Below are 21,549 nucleotides of genomic sequence, written 5' to 3' on the forward strand. Positions count from 1 at the left end.
GTGAGCAGCCTTCCAGAGAAACCTCAAAAACAAAGACATCCAAGAAGGTGGTAAGTAACTCATTCTATTAGCACAAGGATTTACAGGTACACCACGGACTTAGCAGTCATGGAATAAGAGGAGAGGTCCTCTTGTGGATAAGGAATTGGTTAAGAAGCAGAAAGCAGAGAGTAGGAATCAACGGACAGTTCTCCCAATGGAGGGCTGTAGAAAGTGGAGTCCCTCAAGGATCGGTATTGGGACCTGTACTTTTCAACTTGTTCATTAATGACCTAGAATTACGAGTGAGCAGTGAAGTGGCCAAGTTTGCTGATGACACTAAATTGTTCAGGGTTGTTAAAACAAAAAGGGATTGCGAAGAGCTCCAAAAAGACCTCTCCAAACTGAGTGAATGGGTGGAAAAATGGCAAATGCAATTCAATATAAACAAGTGTAAAATTATGCATATTGGAGCAAAAAATCTGAATTTCACATATACCCTCATGGGGCCTGAACTGGCGGTGACCGACCAGGAGAGAGACCTCGGGGTTGTAGTGGACAGCACAATGAAAATGTCGACCCAGTGTGTGGCAGCTGTGGAAAAGGCAAATTCCATGCTAGCGATAATTAGGAAAGGTATTAAAAATAAAACAGCCGATATCATAATGCCGTTGTATAAATCTATGGTGCGGCCGCATTTGGAATACTGCGTACAGTTCTGGTCGCTTCATCTCAAAAAAGATATTATAGAGTTGGAATAGGTTCAGAGGAGGGCAACCGGAATAATCAGGGGGAAGAAGCGACTCCCTTACGAGGAAAGGTTGCAGCATTTGGGGCTTTTTAGTTTAGAGAAAAGGCGGGTCAGAGGAGACATGATAGAAGTGTATAAAATTATGCATGGCATTGAGAAAGTGGATAGAGAAAAGTTCTTCTCCCTCTCTCATAATACTAGAACTCGTGAACATTCAAAGAAGTTGAATGTTGGAAGATTCAGGACAGACAAAAGGAAGTACTTCTTTACTCAGTGCATAGTTAAACTATGGAATTTGCTCCCACAAGATGCAGTAATGGCCACCAGCTTGGACGGCTTTAAAAGAAGATTAGACAAATTCATGGAGGACAGGGCTATCAATGGCTACTAGCCGTGATGGCTGAGCTGTGCCACCCTAGTCAGAGGCAGCATGCTTCTGAAAACCAGTTGCCGGAAGCCTCAGGAGGGGAGAGTGTTCTTGCACTCGGGTCCTGCTTGCGGGCTTCCCCCAGGCACCTGGTTGGCCACTGTGAGAACAGGATGCTGGACTAGATGGGCCACTGGCCTGATCCAGCAGGCTCTTCTTATGTTCTTATGTTCTTATGACTTGCCTCCCTCTGTGTGCTGCCCTCAGTCTGTTCTGGCCGTTCCCTTCATCCCCCAGACCAAATCTGGGGAAGCTGCAGGGACACAAATGGGGGCAGAAGAGGAGAGGAAGTTCCATTGCAGAAGCATCAATCCTTGTGCTCAGTGAACAAGTGCACTGAATACTGCCCAACGATGGTGGCCTCCTGTTTTGCTTTGTTCAAAGAGTGTTTTGCTTTGTTCAAAGAGGGCCCTGGGCAGGCATCAGCACTGGGCCCTATTAGAGTGCTGAGGCTCCGGCAACTGCCCAAGGGTACCGCCCGCAGGCACCAGGCCTGTGCGGTATGCAGAAATCGGGTTACTCCAGTCTTTTAAAGAAAAATGCTGCAGTTCTAACTGGGGGAGGGGATATGCAAACAGGGTTCTTCCGCTGACTCTCTTTGGAGGTGGATGTTAACCCTCACCTGCCTTCTACCTGCTGCAGCAAGTCTTGCGCCTTCCTGCAGATGTCGCTTGCCACATCGTACGTCTTGCCCACCTTGGTGAACAGGGCAGCAATCTTGTCAGTCCGCAGGAAGCCGGCCGCCCGTCGCTTGAGCATGTGCAGAAGGCATGCTTCCACCACCCCTGAAAGAAAAGACAGGAATGACGTGACAATAAGCATATTCCGCTCCACTCCAGAGATCTGCAGTCTTGGCATGACTCTTGTCCACAATAAGCACAGCTGCGGCATGTTTTAGGATGTACACTCTCAGAATAATAGTGAGGCCAACAGGTGCTTCGCAAGTTCACTGTAGATCTCTTGGATAGACTCTGTGGTCCACCAACCAGAGCAAGGTGTAAAATATTATGGGATTATTTATTTATTGTTGGGATTATCCTGTTGTTGTTAACAAGCAATAATGCGGCAAGAACAACTTTATAAATCTTTGAAACAGTTCCAAAACGGATGCAGACTGGGAAAGATTGCTGTGGGAACAGTTTATTAGAAGCGGAAGGTCTTTAAAATGGAAATGGGCTGCCTTCAAGTCGATCCCGACTTACGGTGATTTTCATGGTAAGCGGTATTCAGAGGGGGTTTACCATTGCCTCCCTCTGAAGCTGGTCCTCCCCAGCTGGCTAGGGCCTGCTCAGCTTGCCACAGCTGCACAAGCCAGCCCCTTCCTTGTCTATAACTGCCCGTTGGGGGGCAACTGGGACTATGCAGCTTGCCCACGGCTGCACAGGTGGCAGGGCACGTAACCCTTGAGCCACTCACTGTGGGGTGATCTTTAGCTGGCCCTTGAACTCTCTGACTCTGGACTCCCATCCAGGCTCTCCTCTGAGCAACTGACCTCCTGATCTGATGTATCTGCAGGAGACCCTCGCCTGCACAGTGCAGCGGATATAATGCAAGAGAAAATTTTTCCAATATCCTGGTCTATATCGAGGGCTTTATAAACCAGCACCAGCACCTTGAACTTAGCCCGGGAGCTAATTGGCAGCCAGTGCAATTCTTTCAGCTGTGGGGTAACATGTTGCCAATATCCTGCCCCAGTGGAGTAGAGGCAATTTTGTAACAGCTGCAGCTTCCAGTCCAGCCTCAAGGACAGCCCCACATAGAGTGCATTACAGTAATCCAGCCTGGAGGTTACTGGCACATGGACGGCAGTGCCTAGGCTGCAAAATAGTTGCTCAGGGGGAGGAGTCAATTGCCTACTGCACCCCACAAGCCATGCAAGGGTGTGTGACCTGTGCACACAAACCAGGATCAACTCTGGGTGACTAGAGATCAGGAATTCAGACTACGGATGAAGGGAACAGTCTATGTCCAGTCCCTGTCAATTTTGCGTGTGTTCATTCAAAAGTCCATTCCCTAAATTGATCTGCCCAAAATCCCATCCCAGAATCTCATGCAACACAGTTCCCCAAGAGACCAGGAAAAACAGAATGAGATCCCTAGAGCAAGGTAGTTTAAGGCCTGCTGCTTTTGATTGCTCAGAAATAGGAAGTGTTTGCAACTCTTGCAGCATCGATAAAGCACTTTGAAATATAATAAGCTTGTAAAATTACTGAAAGCTGAATGCAGCTCCCCCCCAGCCTTATGATGAGTTATCTCATCACTTCAGAAAATGCCCACCAGTCGAATTTTGTAGCTATCAATTGGACTAACGGCACAGCAATCTGGGCACTTAACACCCATGGAGTGTTTCATCCATGATCAAACCCAGTCGATACAGTGGTTAAATTTTTAAAAAGGAAAAGGCCTTCGCAGAGAGGATGGAAGGCTCAAAGACAGCCCCACCCATCAATGTTCCAATATACAGACTTCTCAAAAAAAACACCCAGAAAAAATAATGTGGATTACATCTTTTCCGGATTGACCTGACCACAAGAGCTTACATTTGCCTGTGTCAGTTACTGTGAGCAACCTCTGGGGATGGAAACTAGCATTTTGCAGCTTTTAAAAAAGGAGGGTGGGGGGAGAGAGAGAGAAGAATCATGATTCATTGGAAAAATAGGTTTTATTATGCTTTTTAGAATGGCTGAACACCTCACTCACTGACTGACCAATTTCAGAACATTCAGAGGAAAGCAGTGGAAAAATACCGAGTCTTTACATTCCCACCAGGGTGGAGAATTTCAGGAAGCAGGAGAAAAAACATCAGACTTCATTCAAAGCAAAGTGTGTGTGGAGAGGGGGGAATCCCACATCTTTTGGGGGGAAATCTTTCTGTGACTCATAGCGCTAAGCGCCAATGGCGTACTAAACACTTTAAGAAGCACACGCCCCCTCCAGACGTCCTTTTTATGGTGTGCCGTGCTCATGACGGCATCAAGGTGGTCACACATGACCCCTCTTTCAATAACATTTGCACCTGCAGATATACTGTCTCATTTCCATGCTGTGCATGTCTTGTAGCTTCATCTTAGGCTGCATTAACAGAAGTCTAGTTTCCAAATCGTGTGAAGTATTGGTTCCCATCTATTCGGCACTGGTTAGGCCTCATCTTGAGTACTGTGTCCAGTTCTGGACACCGCACTTCAAGAAGGATGCAGACAAACTGGAACAGGTTCAGAGGAGGGCAACGAGGATGATCAGGGGACTAGAAACCAAGCCCTATGAGGAGAGACTGAAAGAACTGGGCATGTTTAGCCTGAAGAAGAGAAGACTGAGGGGAGATATGATAGCACTCTTCAAGTACTTGAAAGGTTGTCACACAGAGGAGGGCCGGGATCTCGACTGTCCTAGAGTGCAGGACACAGAATGATGGGCTCAAGTTGCAGGAAGCCAGATTTCGGCTGAACATCAGGACAAACTTCCTAAATGTTAGAGCAGTACAACAGTGGAACCAATGACCGAGGGAGGTGGTAGGCTCTCCAACACTGGAGGCGTTCAAGAGGCAGCTGGACAGCCACCTATCCGCGATGCTTTCAGTTGGATTCCTGCACTGAGCAGGGGGTTGGACTTGATGGCCTTAGAGGCCCCTCCCAATTCTACTATTCTGTAATTCTATGACAACCCTTATGTTGCCATAAGATCTCAACCACGCACACCCCTGCTTGAGTCTCACTAAAATATCTTATTTTGCTGCCAGGGAACAGCCGATCTGCGTACATGTTAATTCCATTTCGGCTGCACACACTGCCTGGATATGGCATCCGTGCCTGCTGAACAAGCACCAGATTGCAGCCAGCACCTGTGTGGGCGGGAGAGAAGGGTCACGTGGCTTTTTCACCTTCCAGGCTTCCCACACACAGCCTGTCCGCGACTGCTGTTCCCACCTTCCCTGATGAGCTCAATGGAAAATATATATCAGAACCAAAAAGAAAAGAATAAAACAGAATGCGCAGCTTGCTGGCTAAATGGATTAGAGCAGAAGAGCGGCCTGGCTGCCGGATCAGGCCGTTGGCTCATCTAGTCCAGCATGCTGTTCTCACAGTGGCTCACCAGATGCCTCTGTGGGAAGCACACGCCCAGGCTCTGAGCACAAGAGCACTCGCCCCTCCTGCGGTTTCCAGCAACTGGTATTCAGACCCATGCCGCCTCTTGAGAGTGGAGGTAGAACGTAGCCATTGTGGCCAGTGATAGCCTTATCATCCTCCAACGATTTCTCCAATCCTCTTTTAAAGCCAGCCAAGCAGTTGGCCATCACTGCCTCTTGTGGGAGCGAAACCCACCATTTGTGCTGTGTGAAAAAGTATTTCCTTTTGTCTGTCGTGATTCTTCCAACTTTCCGCTTCATTGGATGTCCCCAAGTTCCAGTGTTGTGGGAGAGAGAAACAAATTTTTCTCTATCCTCTTTCTCCAAACCACGCATAGTTTTATACACTTCTATCATGTCGCCTTTTACTCGCCTTTTTGAGTAAGTGGATTAGTGGTCAGAGGGTCATATTAGGATCAGGGACAGCCAGGTTTAAATCTCCACTTGGCCATGAAGCTCAATTTGGCAACCATGGAAGTCAGTTTCTCTTTCTTTCAGCTGACCCCACCCCACAGGGTTGTTGTGAGAATTTTTAAAGTGGGGGGACCCACAGATACCATCCTGAACTCCCTAGAGGAAGGACAGGAGATAAATGTAATAAATAAATACACAGAATTTCAAGGATTGCCCCAATATTAGGAGAAGCCAAGTGAATGGCAAACCTTCTATTCTCTCAGGCTGCATGCCCTCTTCAAATTTCACAAATTAAATTTATTGTAGAAAAATACTATGTCTCCAGTGTCCTAAGAGTGAAAGGGGAGTGAAACGAGTGTTCTAACATGCTTCCTTGTCCTTTCCTGCTGATTGGAGCCAATCAGAGTGAAAGGAGGTGAGTCAGCCACTGAGAAGACTCTTCTCAGTAGCTAACACTTTCCCCCTTTCATGCTGATTGGCTCCTAGGGACATCTCTTGTTGTGGGGGAAGGCATTAGCAAGGATCTGATTCTCAGCCCAGCAGCAAAAGAAAAAAAAGGGGAAGGGTGTGTTGCTGTTACTATCACAAAGGGACCCTGCACTTCCCTCCTATATGAGATGGAGAGAGGAATATCTGTCCTAAGATAGCGGCTGCCCACTCATTATTTATGAAAGTAATGAATTTACCAAATTTGGACTTTATGAAACAATGTGAGCTGAAACACAGCAACCCTTGCATGTCTCTGCATTCTGTGATGCAGTTCTCCAACCAAATACTGTCTACAAAAATGTGTACAAAAATGTGGGAAGTGTGCATAAACACGCATTTTTTATGAAAATACCATACAAAACAAACTATATTGGGGGAAATTGCAAACATGTGTTCAGCAGGCAAAATGGCATATAAAATGTGTATATTAGAAGAAATTGGCTTTAAAATGCTGATGAATGTCAATGAGGATTTTTTTTAAAAAAATTCAAACTGCCATAGAAATGTAGAGAATGAACACTAGAAAAATGAGAAACTGAAATTAACAGATTTGTCCATTCTTAATTGTTTTAAAAATGGCAGCCCTACTCATCAAAATCAAGGGATTTTTAAAAAATGATTGACAGCCTGCAGCCTGAACAGTGGCCTAAATCATGATAATTCCCAACTGTCCAGACCACCTGGCTGTCTGTAGCGATATCTCGCTCAAGCAGTACTGTCCATGCTGGATTTTTTTTTAAATGCAGGAAATGGGGTAACTGCAGCAAGATTATATGATTATCCAGGATGTGCAACTGTAGCGATTACATTAAAAGAGGATAGAACACTGGGAAAGTCTCTAAGAAAAAAAAAATACAAGTCTTGCTTCCTGAAATAGAAACAGACAGGATTCTTGTGTCCAGTCCTGGGTGCCGCATTGAAAGACGGCACTGACAACCTAGAGAGGGCAACCAGCAATATAAAGGGCCTGGAAATTGTCCTATGAGGAATGATTGAAAGAGTTGGGTTTATTTAGCCTGGAGACGGCATGGAGTGGACATGAACACAGTCTTCAAAATATCTGAAGGGCTGTCTCAGGCAGAAGATGGAGTAGATCTATTTGTTGTTGCTCCAGAAGGCAGGATTAGAAGGATCTTAGAATTGTTGTTGATCACAAGCTGAATATGAGCCAACAGTGCTATGTGGCTGCAAAAAAGGCAAATGCTATATTAGGCTGCATTAACAGAAATATAGGTTCCAAATCGCATGAAGTATTAGTTCCCCTCTATTCAGCACTGGTTAGACATCATCTTGAATACTGTGTCCAGTTCTGGTCTCCGCACTTCAAGAAGGATGCAGACAAATTGGAACCGGTTCAGAGGAGGGCAACGAGAATGATCAGGGGAATGGAAACAAAGCCCTGTGAGGAGAGACTGAAAGAACTGGGCATGTTTAGCCTGGAGAAGAGAAGACTGAGGGGATATAGGATAGCACTCTTCAAGTGCATGAAAGGTTGCCACACAGAGGAGGGCCGGGATCTCTTCTCGATCGTCCCAGAGTGCAAGACACGGAATAATGGGCTCAAGTTGCAGGAAGCCAGATTTAGACTGGACATCAGGAAAAACTTCCTAACTGTTAGAGCCATACGACAATGGAACCAATGACCTCGAGAGGTAGTGGGCTCTCCGACACTGGAGGCATTCAAGAGGCAGCTGGACAGCTATCTGTCGGGAATGCTTTGATTTGGATTCCTGCATTGCACAGGGGGTTGGACTTGATGGCCTTATAGGCCCCTTCCAAATCTACTATTCTATGATAAGTAATGGGTAGAAAATGCAGGAGAGCAGATTCAGCTAAACTTTAGACAGCGCTTCCTAATGGTAATGCTCAGCAGTGGAACAGACTGCCTCAGGATGTGAGCAGCTCTCATCCTCTTCCCTTTCAAGCAACATTTAAGCAGAGGCTTGCCAGCCGCTCGTCATGGGATGCTGTACTTGCATCTGGAATTGCGTTCCCTGGATTGAGCAGAGCTTGTACTGAACAGAACAGCCAGCACACAAACAGCAGCACACTGCTTCCAAATTCTTCATAAAGCCTCTGAAAGAGACATGGCACCAAGAGTTGCTTAGGAATAACTTGTGGTGGCCAGCTGTTGTTTCAAAAATTTTAAAAGAAGCCCATCAATATTAATGAAACAAACGTAGCAGATGAACCTGCTGAACATCATCTGTAAGAGTGGCAGCTGGCATCCGGGGTGATTTCATTGTCAGCGCCGTCTCTGACACCCTCTTCTGAAAGCCCCCGTTACTGCAGAGGTGATTCGGGTGGAATCCTGGTCCCCCCAATAAACCAGTCGCAAGAGAAGCATTTAAGGCCACATCCACACTATACATTTAAAGCACTATGATGCTATTTTAAAACTCATGGCCTTCCCCAAAGAATCCTGGGAACTGTACTTTGTTAAGGGTGATGAGAGGTCTCAGGAGACCCTTATTCCCTTCACAGACCTCCAGAGTTCCCTGGGAAGAGGGATCAATGGTTAAACCACTCTGGGAATTGTAGCTTTATGAGGGGAGGATACAGTGGTATCTTCCTGCTCTAAGTGTAAGGTGTGGAGGTGGTCTTAACTTCAGCCCTCAGGTGCATCATTTTGCAAAAATCCTGCAATAAAAGACCCATCCACTTTTTTCAAGCATAGCATCTGTGGTTTTAGTGTAACCGAATTTAGACCTTTGATGGTCACAGCAAGGCCACCTCATAGAGGAGAAAATTCATAAGTCGGTAGTTAAGAGCAAATGCTTTGGCATGCAGAAGGCCCCAAGTTCATTCCCCAACATCTCCAAGTGGAAGTTGAGAGAGACTTGCAATATCTGCGGCAGAACCATTCCTTGATCAGGACTCCCTGCCTGAAGCCGTGGAGAGCTGCTACCAGCCAAAGCAAACAGCACTGAGCTAGACCAGGCAGTGGCCTGACGTGGGATTAGGCAGCTTCCTAAATTCTGAGAAAGGCCCATCGTACAGTGGTAGGTCCCCAGTTCAATCCCCAATGGCATCTCATGGTTGGGCTACGAAAGGCCCCCTGCCTGAAATCCTGGAGAGCTGCTACCAGTCAGTGTAGCCAATACCAAGCTAGATGGACCAATGACCTGACTTGACGTCAAGCAGCTTCCTATATTCCTAAGTGGTTTTGCGAAGCCAGCTACGGACTGAGATAAAAGGTAAAATGGCAGTTGAGGAAAGGCAATGGCCTACTGGTTCACCCACCGGCTGGCCCTTGGGAAATTTCATAACTCACAGTCGATGCCCCTCTCAAAAGACTCCATTTGGCTGGTACCACTGTCCCCCCTCCCCCCCGTACTGTTCTGGTGTCTGTCTCTATTTTTCCACTTTTTAAACACTGTAAGACATATCAATTTATTTCACTGTATTTCCCCAATTTGATTTAGGACTATGGAAATCTACGAGAAATATACAGCAGCAACAGAACCCATGGCCCAAAACGAAACAAACATTATAATATTGACCCCCAGTAGAAGAAGCACTGGTGCTTACAACCATGATACCGTAAATCCATAATTTATATTTAATATATATTTCCTAATTCTGTTACAAGGAATAAAATGTATCCGTTTCCTTCTAAAAGTATCTCATCTGAGTTCTCCTTTGTTGCTTCTAAGACATGCGAGTTATTTTTGCCATTGTAGCATAGAATCATAGAGTTGGAAGGGGCCTATAAGGCCATCAAGTCCAACCTCCTGCTCAATGCAGGGATCCAAATTAAAGCATACCTGACAGGTGGCTGTCCAGCTGTCTCTTGAAGGCCTCCAGTGTTGGAGAGCCCACCATCTTCCTAGGTCATTGGCCCCTCTGTTGTACTGCTCTAACAGTTAGGATGTTTTTCCTGGTGTTCAGCTGAAATCTGGCAAATGCCCAAACTTCCTTGTACCATTCTTTAGGAACATAGGAAACTGCTTTATACTGAATCAGACCATTGGCCCATCCAGCTCAGTACAGCTTACACTGACTGGCAGCGGCTCTCCAGGATTCCAACTGAGTACATGCATTCCCAGTCCTACCTGGAGATGCTGGGGACTGAATCAGGATCTTCTGCATGCACAGCAGAGGCTCTACGACTGAGCTAGGGCCCTTCCCCAAGACAAATAGAAGGTATTTCTCTTTGACAGAAGGCATACCCACTTGTCTTCACTTTTTTGAATATATGATTCTGGCAGCCATATAAGATACTAATTCTCTACACTCTCTTACTGATTATTTCACATAATTAAGTAAATGAAAAAACTGGTGCAAATGGAGAATCATAGAATCATAGAATTGTAGAGTTGTAAGGGGCTTATAAGACCATCAAATCCAACACTCTGCTAAATGCAGGAATCCAACTTAAAGCATACCTGACAGGTGGCTGTCCATCAAGCTGCCTCTTGAATGCCTCCAGTGTTGGAGAGCCCACCACCTCCCTCTGTCATTGGTTCCATTGTTGTACCCCTCTAACAGTGAGGAAGTTTTTCCTGATGTTCACTTGAAATCTGGCTTCCTGTCACTTGAGCCCATTATTCCATGTCCTGCACTCTGGGATGATTGTAAACAGACCCTGGCCAAAATCATAGATTTGTGGTTCAAATGTTTGTTGGCCAGGGCACACGACAGAGCAGATATCATCATTTTATGACTTTGAAATCCAACTCATCCTTTAGCACTTTCCACACTAGACAAACAGCTGCAGTTCCTTTTTTATGTAAATCCAGAGGTGGTTTTAATAGGATGGTAAAACCACAAATGCTGTGGGGATCAGGGTGGAAATGGCTGAAGGGAAGGGAGCAGAACAGAGGAAGAGAGTGATTTAGTAGCTATAATGTTCGAGATGGCTATTTCTTTGCACGCAAAACTGTCAACAACATTGACCTACTTTGGAGATAGTAAACCTGTGTCTGGGCTATACCCCTTAAGACCCGCATGACTGAACACTCTGTAGAAATAATTCTGCATTGCATATAGAAAGCTAGCATGTCAGGCAGAAGGGTTGTTATCTAGCCTTTTTCCAGACACACTGGTCTTCTAGGTGGAAGGTTGTTCTGTGTCTTTTTAATATCGAGGAGCATTCAATCTTGCAAGCCCTCACTTGTAGCCTGCAAGAGTCCAGCCCAGGCACAAGATTACCACTTCACTGAGACCTGACTTACGCTTTAATTTGGATTCCTGCATTGAGCAGGGGGTTTGGACTCGATGGCCTTCTAGGCCCCTTCCAACTCTATGATTCTACGGCTTGCTTTCATGGAAATTACATGGAAATTACATGGAAAGTTGTTGTCATAAAGCTGATCTGTCAAGATTAAACTACCCTCCATGTAGAAAAGAAACATGTTAAGAACACAGAAAACTGCTGTATGCTGAGTCAGACCCATTGGTCCATAAAGCTCAGTAATGCCTACACTGAGTGGCAGCAGTTCTCCCAGGCCTTCAGGCAGGAGACACTCCCAGCCTGACTTGGAGATGCCAGGGATCAAACCTGGGACCTTCTGCATGCAAAGTTGATGCTCTAACCACTGAACTACGCAGCCTTTCCCATGAAGGAGAGAACTAGTTTTCTGTATGCAACTTTTGTTGTTGTTATGTGCCTTCAAGTCGATTACAACTTATGGCAACCCTATGAATCAGTGACCTCCAAGAGCATCTGTCAAGAACCAGCCTGTTCAGATCTTGTAAGTTCAGGTCTATGGCTTCCTTTATGGAATCAATCCATCTCTTGTTTGGCCTTCCTCTTTTTCTACTTCCTTCTGTTTTTCCCAGCATTATTGATGGAGGACAAGGCTTTCATGGGCTACAAGCCCTGATGACTATGTTCTACTTCCAGTGTCTGAGGCTCTGAATATCAGTCTCTGGGAACCACAAGTGGGGAGAGTTGCTGTGGTGCTTTAGTTTTTATTTATTTATTTATTTAATTACATTAGTTCTGGTTTCAGGCTTCCCATCATGGGCATCTGGTTGGCCATTGTGAGAACAGGATGCTGGACTTGATCCTTAGGCCTGACCCAGCAGCCAGGTTCTTCTTATGTTCTCAAGGGAGCTGGTAAATTTAAAACTGGAAATCCATCCTGGATCCTCAGCCAGCTGCCTTGATTAAATGAAAAGAAAGAGACCGGGATCTGGGACTGTTTCGTCCCTGGTGTCACCAGGGCTGCCCCACTGTCGCAGCCTAATTAATGCTGAACATTAAGGAAACCAAAATGTCCATGGAACCAGTGGGGAAAGTCATAGAGGCAGCGCAATGCCCAGGGAGATGGGCTGGGAAACTAATGAAATCATATATCAAACGACCAGCCTCACGTCGGTAGGAATAGTGGCGCGTGCATCAAGGAGGAAAAGAGATGTAGGGTAATAAAACCCGGACTCAGTCAGGAGGATTTTTCCTATGTAATATAACTCTAGGTGACAATTATGGCACAAAAGAGACTTAATTGGACTTTTCTTGATGCAATTTTGCTTGCCTCTCCCTTATTGCTTTATAAAATCATTTTGTCTAGGACAGAGCTGGCATAGGACATGTTCTTTCCCTGGGAGATTTTTTTAAAAAACATTTCATCCCACCGCCCTGAATTCCAGGCGTTGCTAGTTCATGACTCTCTGAACAGAGCTTTCCCTGCCTTTGAAACATTGTTTTAATCAATCCTATCTTGCCACTTTCCACTCCGTGAGGATTGCTCACCAGGTTCCAGCTGGGAGACGTCGCATTTTAGAGGTGTGCACCGACCACAAGATTTGATTCAGATCCTGATGCAGCACTTCAGGAAATAGCCTGGCTTGGTCTGAGATGCTTCATAGGCTGCCCTGTTTGGCTTGGAGTCTGGCTGATTCATTGGTCCCCCTTTCACAATCGGGAAATGAAAAAATGGCCACAGCTTTTTCCCTCTTTTGACAGAAGTGGATGAAATTTACAAGCACGCTAGCCCCTCAGGAGCAGCTAAAGCCTGCCAAAGGAAAGGCAAATAGGATCAAAGACATTTGTGCTGGGCACTTTTAAAGTTGATTTTAGGGCAAGAAGAATTTGCTTTCCAGGTGAAATCATTTTCTCCTATTATAAGTGACTTCTCAGTCACAGTGGATCTCTGCCTGCACCCTTTCCCCATTTTTGGTGTTTTATCTCCCTTCCCCCAATGCTCCATCCTGGCATTACAGTAAGCTAAGAGACATTACTTTCTAATCACTTTGAACAAGTTCAAATCTCCAGGGCCTGATAAACAGCATCCTAGAGTATGGAAGGAACTGGCTGAAGAACTCTCAGAACCGCTGTCTATTATCTTTGTGAAATCATGGAGGACTGGTGAAGTGCCGGATGACTGGAGGAGAGCTAATGTTGTCCCTATCTTCAAAAAGGGCAAAAAGGAGGAACCTGGGAACTACAGACCAGTCAGCGTAACATCAATCCCTGGAAAAATTCTGGAGCAGATTATAAAGCAGTCAATCTGTAAACACCTTGAAAGCAATGCAGCGATTACTAGGAGCCAACATGGATTTATGAAGAACAAATCCTGCCAAACTAATCTCATCTCATTTTTTGATCGGGTAACCTCCCTTGTAGACTGTGGGAATGCTGTGGACATAATACGTCTCGACTTCAGCAAAGCTTTTGACAAAGTGCCCCACGATATTCCAATTAGCAAGCTAACTAAATGTGGGCTGGATGGAACAACTATCAGGTGGATCCACAGTTGGCTCCAGAATGGTACTCAAAGAGTGCTTATCAATGGTTCCTTCTCAAACTGGGTGGAAGTAACGAGTGGGGTGCGACACGGCTCGGTCCTGGGCCCAGTGCTCTTTAATATTTTTATTAACGACTTGGATGAGGAGGTACAAAGCATGCCTATCAAATCTGCAGATGATACAAAGTTGGGGGGCTTAGCTAATACTGTGGAAGACAGAAACAAAATTCAAAGGGACCTTGATAGGCTGGAGCATTGGGCTGAAAACAACAGAATGAAATTCGACAGAGATAAATGCAAAGTTCTACACTTAGGAAATAGAAACCAAATGCACAGTTATAAGATGGGGGATACTTGGCTCAGCAATATGACATGTGAGAAGGATCTTGGAATTGTCGTTGATCACAAGCTGAATATGAGCCAACAGTGCAAAAAAGGCAAATGCTATATTAGGCTGCATTAACAGAAATATAGTTTCCAAATCGCGTGAAGTACTAGTTCCCCCTGTATTCAGCACTGGTTAGGCCTCATCTTGAATACTGCGTCCAGTTCTGGTCTCCGCACTTCAAGAAGGATGCAGACCAACTGGAACAGGTTCAGAGGAGGGCAACAAAGATGATCAGGGGACTGGAAACAAAGCCCTATGAGGAGAGACTGAAAGAACTGGGCATGTTTAGCCTGGAGAAGAAAAGACTGAGGGGAGATATAATAGCACTCTTCAAGTACATGAAAGGTACATGAAAGTACATGAAAGTACATGAAAGAGAGGGCTGGGATCTCTTCTCGATCGTCCCAGAGTGCAGGACACAGAATAATGGGCTCAAGTTGCAGGAAGCCAGATTTCGACTGGACATCAGGAAAAACTTCCTAACTGTTAGAGCCATACAACAATGGAACCAATGACCTAGAGAGGTAGTGGGCTCTCCGACACTGGAGGCATTCAAGAGGCAGCTGGACAGCCATCTGTCGGGAACGCTTTGATTTGGATTCCTGCATTGAGCAGGGGGTTGGACTTGATAGCCTTACAGGCCCCTTCCAACTCTTCTATTCTATGATTCTATGATTTTTTTTACATGTCTGGATCGCCAAGGCACCACAAGTGCTTCCAGGGTCCCTGTAATGACTCGTGGTACCTTGTAGGGATCCAATTCTGTCTCTAATAAGCTAAAAATGAGGTAACGTGCTCCAGCTTGGTATCTGCAATGATTCCAAATCCGATGCACATCCCTGTCAAATTTGGCCCTAGATTGGCAAGCTTCCTCCCCTGTATAGTCTGCATGCACCTCCTCCATACACATACAGACACTTCCTTTGTTAAGTGCACATGTGCTCATTGAGGCTGTTCTCCCATAGGCATCTGGATGGCCACTGAGAGATCAGAATGCTGGACTAGATGGGCCATTGGGCTGATCCTGCAGGGCTCTCTTTATGTTCATATGCTAAAATTTAGCAAATAAACTCTGCTGTCTAGACATGCATGAGCACATAATATTCCCCACTGCCATTTTCCTTCCTGCCCTTTATGCTTTATTGGATTGACAGCTCCTAAGAGAAGGGACTGCCTCTTGTACTCTCTAAACCAGGGGCAATTAATCCTGGGTGTTGTGTTCACTGTTGGCCAACCCCTGGAGGGCCGCATGCAGGGTGGGTAGGTGGGTGTGCTCAAAGTTGGTGCATGGGCATACACACTAGTAGACAGACACAGATTCAGACAGATATGGATATCAGGAGTGGGGAATAGTTGGCCCTCCGGTTGTTGCTGAACCAAGGATGATGGCCAAGGATGATGGGAGATGTAGTTCAGCAACATCTGGAGGGCCAAAGGATCCCTATAACCCAACACACACACACAAATCTATGCAGCAGATTTGCAATGTCTGGGAATGTTCCTCCCCAACACAAATACATAGGCAGGATATCTGAATTGCTGGCCAATCCAACTGTCTCTTAGAATTGCAAAATGCTTATCTTAAGAAAGGGAAGCCAACGCCATGAAATTTTCACCGCATTCAAGAAGCTGCCATTAAAAAATAAATAAATCTCTTGGTACCTTCATTTTAAAAGGGAGCCATCAGCAGTAATGATTTATCTACAAACGTGGCAGTTGGGGGGCGTGATTCTGTTATGTTCCAAGCCAAGCCATGCCTAGCTATGTTGGCTCTCAGACAAAAACTGTTGCTCGTTATTTCCAGGCTTGCGTTGTGATTCTCTCTCCCCCATCACCCCCATTATTTAATTTGTTTGTTTGTTTTGCAATGCTTTAAAGGCCATTTTTTTTATTTCTCTGACCACAGCCAGACCTCAAGACCCTAATGGTGTGTGTGTGGGGGGGAGAGAAATACAAACAGAGATCTCCAACTTCAGAAAATCAGGCAGCCAGAGGTTCCTAATTGCATTTGTAAGACAGAAAAAAATCTAATTATCTTCCCAGCACAATTTCTCTCATTCTGTCTCCCTGGTTCTGCAGAAGGCTCACAAAAGCAGCCTCTGCAGCAGACATGACAACCTTCGTCTTTACCGTTCACTTTTATGTAACATCATACACAAACACACACACCCTTCCTGGTTATGATCAATCTAATCAAACAGGGGTGAAAATACCATTATGTCTTTCGAGCCACAGCTAATCCGCTTATTAAATAAACACACTCCATCGCCAGAGATTAGAACCAGATAATGGGTTATTATTGAGTAATATCTCCCATGTCTTCCTTACCCCAGCCACCACCACCACCATCACCATCTCCCAAGCATTCTGTATTGAATTGTGCCGTGTTCAGAGATCAAATATCAATTGATGGGTAAGAAACAAGAGGGCAGTTACCTTCATGCCCTGCCTGTGGGGCTTCCTGGAGTCATCTGATTGGCCCCATCTTGGAATGACACTTGATAGAACATAACTTTGAAAAGATTAGGCCAGGGAGGAGGAACCTGTGGCTTTGGTCAAGGGGCAATGGGGCGGTGGTCCAACATCTGAAGGGCCACAGGCTCTCCATGCCCTGATTAGGAATGGGGTTCACTGCATGGTTCCGATCCACTTGCATTCCAATAGTCCGTCATTTGATCCCCCCTTTTTTTGTTCCTGCTTGCTCTTAAAATTGCTGATTCGATCTGCTGTGCACGTTTTGGGGTGATTCAATCCTTTTTCTTTTTTGTGGCCAAAATTTCATAGTTATCAATGCAGATAAATGATGACAGTATTTGACGTGATTTTTTGACAGCAGGAAAAACATTACATAATTTTTAGGTCGCTTACATGAATGATCACAGTGTTCCATGTGGTTTTTTGGTGGTGTTAATTCAACATAAAATGGGGGGAAAGTTTGAAAGAACACATTCTTGCCGACTTGCAGCCACGGCTGCAAAATCCATGCCAATCACAGCCGTGGCCTGCAGCAAAAAATAGGTGCCAGTCTGAAAGGATGGCAAGCTATCGAATTCAGCTGGAATCTGGTGCCAGGTCGGATTTAGCAATTTATTCTCCACCAACCCTAGCCCTGATATACATAATCCAATGGTAATGGTGGCCCAATCTTACTTGAAGGTATAATCTGAAACTGATTTTCGTTTTACCTCTTCAGTCCCCTTTTGATATCACTCCCCTAGAATGGTTAACTGTATATTATGTATTTTTTATCTATTTTAATGCTTTCCTTTTTTTGTGTGTATTTTGGTTCTTACTGTGTATGATCTCATTGTGAGTTGTCCTGAGCGCCCTACCGTAGGGCAGAAAGGTGGGATAGAAATATTTTAAATAAATAAATAAATAAAAACACTCGGACACTGGACACAGGATCCCTTTCTCCACCACACCTGAGGGCAGCAGGTGACCTTTGGGGATTCAGGGTGGACGGAACATAGGAGGATTCCAAAGCTGCCCCATCCCCCAGGCAAGTGCCTCACTTTGCCTAATGGCAGGAATGGCCCTGTTGGTCCACAGAGATTCTGAAGAGCCCGTGTCTTTCAGGTCCTTCCCTACAGATAATTTCCTAACAAAACTAATACATAAATGTGTCCACCTTCTTCTGAGAGGATATCCACCACATATTATTGATTCCAACATCCACCGAGCCTCCGTTCTTTCCAGAGAAAACCTCCTCCATCATAACGAGGTGTCAAAGAACAAAGAACAACAGATTCCATTTGTGGTAATTTCCATCCAGCATCTCTTATCACTGAGCAATTAGGGAGAGCTACCCATTGCTAGCAAACTCTGAACATCTTGCTAAAGCCATCAACAAGCCTCCTGTTGTACCATTTCGCCAGCCTCCTAATTTACGCAGACTGTTAGTGAGAGCTGTGCTGAAGCCACTTATCACCAATCCTGGGTCTCATCCTTGACACGCCAAACACTGCATCACCTGTGTATACCTCAGGGAGACAGCTACTTTCAAAAGCACCAGGACAGGCAGAACATATTACATCAAACAGAACATCACCTGCAGGTCCTGTACTATCATTTATGTCATCGAATGCAAAAGACCAGAATGTCACATCGAATACGTAGGAAAAACTACAACTGACCTATGCACATGCTTCAGAAACTACAAGTCGGCAATCTTGACAAAAAAAAGTGGAGCAACCAGTTGCAAAACATTTCAATACTGAGGGCCACAGCCTGTTGGACTTTTCCATAACAGCTATAGAGATGCCAGCAGACCCAGCAGCACTGACTGAGAGGGAGAACTTTTGGATATATTCTCTGGACACATTGGCACCACATGGCCTGAACCTGGAGGACAGTACCAGCATCACTTAGCTTGTGCGAAGGAAGCCCCTCTGAGCATACCATCCTCAAACCTCTATAACTGCCACCATTTTTAAAATATATTTGACTGGACATTCTCATCTTCAAAAGCACACACATATATAACAAATTAGAATCTGAGGTAGTTCTAGTAGAGATGAGTTGAATATAGTTCAAAGTCAGTTCCTATATGCTCCACTTGAAGGCCTATAGTACACCTGGTGCCTTTTTTTGAACTAAAGCAGGACTTCCTTCACTAAAAGCACACACTGATAAATCCATGATTCTATACTGGGGGTCAGGAATCACTAATGCCAGACCAATATTTAGCAAAACTGTTTTTAGACGTGCAAAATAGAGAAGGCTTGGACCCTTGGATGATAAGGGAGTCAAAGGTGTACTAAAGAACGATAAGGAGACTGCAGAGAAGCTCAATGAATTCTTTGCATCTGTCTTCACAGTGGAAGATATAGGGCAGATCCCTGAACCTGAACTAACATTTGCAGGAAGGGATTCTGAGGAACTGAGACAAATAGTGGTAACGAGAGAGGAAGTTCTAAGCTTAATGGACAATATAAAAACTGACAAATCACCGGGCCCGGATGGCATCCACCCGAGAGTTCTCAAAGAACTCAAATGTGAAATTGCTGATCTGCTAACTAAAATATGTAACTTGTCCCTTGGGTCCTCCTCCGTGCCTGAGGACTGGAAAGTGGCAAATGTAACGCCAATCTTCAAAAAGGGATCCAGAGGGGATCCCGGAAATTACAGGCCAGTTAGCTTAACTTCTGTCCCTGGAAAACTGGTAGAAAGTATTATTAAAGCTAGATTAACTAAGCACATAGAAGAACAAGCCTTGCTGAAGCAGAGCCAGCATGGCTTCTGCAAGGGAAAGTCCTGTCTCAGTAACCTATTAGAATTCTTTGAGAGTGTCAACAAGCATATAGATAGAGGTGATCCAGTGGACATAGTGTACTTAGACTTTCAAAAAGCGTTTGACAAGGTACCTCACCAAAGGCTTCTGAGGAAGCTTAGCAGTCATGGAATAAGAGGAGAGGTCCTCTTGTGGATAAGGAATTGGTTAAGAAGCAGAAAGCAGAGAGTAGGAATAAACGGACAGTTCTCCCAATGGAGGGCTGTAGAAAGTGGAGTCCCTCAAGGATCGGTATTGGGACCTGTACTTTTCAACTTGTTCATTAATGACCTAGAATTACGAGTGAGCAGTGAAGTGGCCAAGTTTGCTGATGACACTAAATTGTTCAGGGTTGTTAAAACAAAAAGGGATTGCGAAGAGCTCCAAAAAGACCTCTCCAAACTGAGTGAATGGGCGGAAAAATGGCAAATGCAATTCAATATAAACAAGTGTAAAATTATGCATATTGGAGCAAAAAATCTTAATTTCACATATACGCTCATGGGGTCTGAACTGGCGGTGACCGACCAGGAGAGAGACCTCGGGGCTGTAGTGGACAGCACGATGAAAATGTCGACCCAGTGTGCGGCAGCTGTGAAAAAGGCAAATTCCATGCTAGGGATAATTAGGAAAGGTATTGAAAATAAAACAGCCGATATCATAATGCCGTTGTATAAATCTATGGTGCGGCCGCATTTGGAATACTGTGTACAGTTCTGGTCGCCTCATCTCAAAAAGGATATTATAGAGTTGGAAAAGGTTCAGAAGAGGGCAACCAGAATGATCAAGGGGATGGAGCGACTCCCTTACGAGGAAAGGTTGCAGCATTTGGGGCTTTTTAGTTTAGAGAAAAGGCGGGTCAGAGGAGACATGATAGAAGTGTATAAAATTATGCATGGCATTGAGAAAGTGGATAGAGAAAAGTTCTTCTCCCTCTCTCATAATACTAGAACTCGTGGACATTCAAAGAAGCTGAATGTTGGAAGATTCAGGACAGACAAAAGGAAGTACTTCTTTACTCAGCGCATAGTTAAACTATGGAATTTGCTCCCACAAGATGCAGTAATGGCCACCAGCTTGGATGGCTTTAAAAGAAGATTAGACAAATTCATGGAGGACAGGGCTATCAATGGCTACTAGCCATGATGGCTGTGCTCTGCCACCCTAGTCAGAGGCAGCATGCTTCTGAAAACCAGTTGCTGGAAGCCTCAGGAGGGGAGAGTGTTCTTGCACTCGGGTCCTGCTTGCGGGCTTTCCCCAGGCACCTGGCTGGCCACTGTGAGAACAGGATGCTGGACTAGATGGGCCACTGGCCTGATCCAGCAGGCTCTTCTTATGTTCTTATGTTCTTAAGGCTAGGCAAATTGTTGTAACAGGTTGATGCCAACTTTTTCCATTGCCCCTGTAATGTCATGTTTAGAGCTTGGAAAGCTCATTTTAAAAGGGCCTAGCTCAAGTTCAGTATATCCACAAAGGAACTAATTCCAGTTCACATTCGTCCCTTTACAAGCAAATCAGTTTGGTTCACATTCAGTTCACAGTTCAATTCAAGTTCATCTGAAAGATCCTCAGCAAATAAATAAATAAATCATTCAGAATGTTACAGGGTGTTGTGCTGATGTATTAAATATACTTAAGAAGACAAAGGAAACATCAAAACTCAAGCACACAGTGGAATATGAACTGTTTATTTGTTCAACAATTATGATCTTCAGGCTTAAAGACTCAGAGTGTAAAGAGTAAAAAACACATGTAAGAAAATGAACTGGAAATTGTTCAACGCTCTACCCCTAAAACAAATTTAATTGGCATTCACTTCACCTTGCAATTATGGCAACAACTCTCAGGTGTAGCACAGATGTTCCCCCCGTGAACTAATTCTGTGAACTTCGTTAAAACCAAACTAGTTCATTCCAAGCACTGGTTATGTTCAATTGCAAGATCCGTAATGCAATTTTGGCTGAATATGCCAGAATGGACTTCATATGAAGCTTTCAGTTTGGTATATTAAA

The 21,549-nt window shown here is 44.9% G+C and overlaps 1 protein-coding gene across 8 annotated transcripts in view; it reads right to left on the reverse strand.

Moving 5' to 3' along the window:
* SGSM2 (small G protein signaling modulator 2) overlaps positions 1 to 21,549 on the reverse strand; it is a 126,175-nt gene that overhangs the window by 61,020 nt on the left and 43,606 nt on the right. For 7 of the 8 annotated variants that reach the window (XM_061604938.1, XM_061604936.1, XM_061604937.1 and 4 more), the window contains exon 3: positions 1,780 to 1,942. In XM_061604938.1, the coding sequence (XP_061460922.1) occupies positions 1,780 to 1,942 (163 nt within the window). The remainder of the gene's footprint in view (positions 1 to 1,779; positions 1,943 to 21,549) is intronic. The other variant, XM_061604942.1, reaches the window with a different exon arrangement.

Source organism: Rhineura floridana, chromosome 21 (genome assembly GCF_030035675.1).
Source record: "Rhineura floridana isolate rRhiFlo1 chromosome 21, rRhiFlo1.hap2, whole genome shotgun sequence".
Lineage (NCBI taxonomy): Eukaryota > Metazoa > Chordata > Lepidosauria > Squamata > Rhineuridae > Rhineura > Rhineura floridana.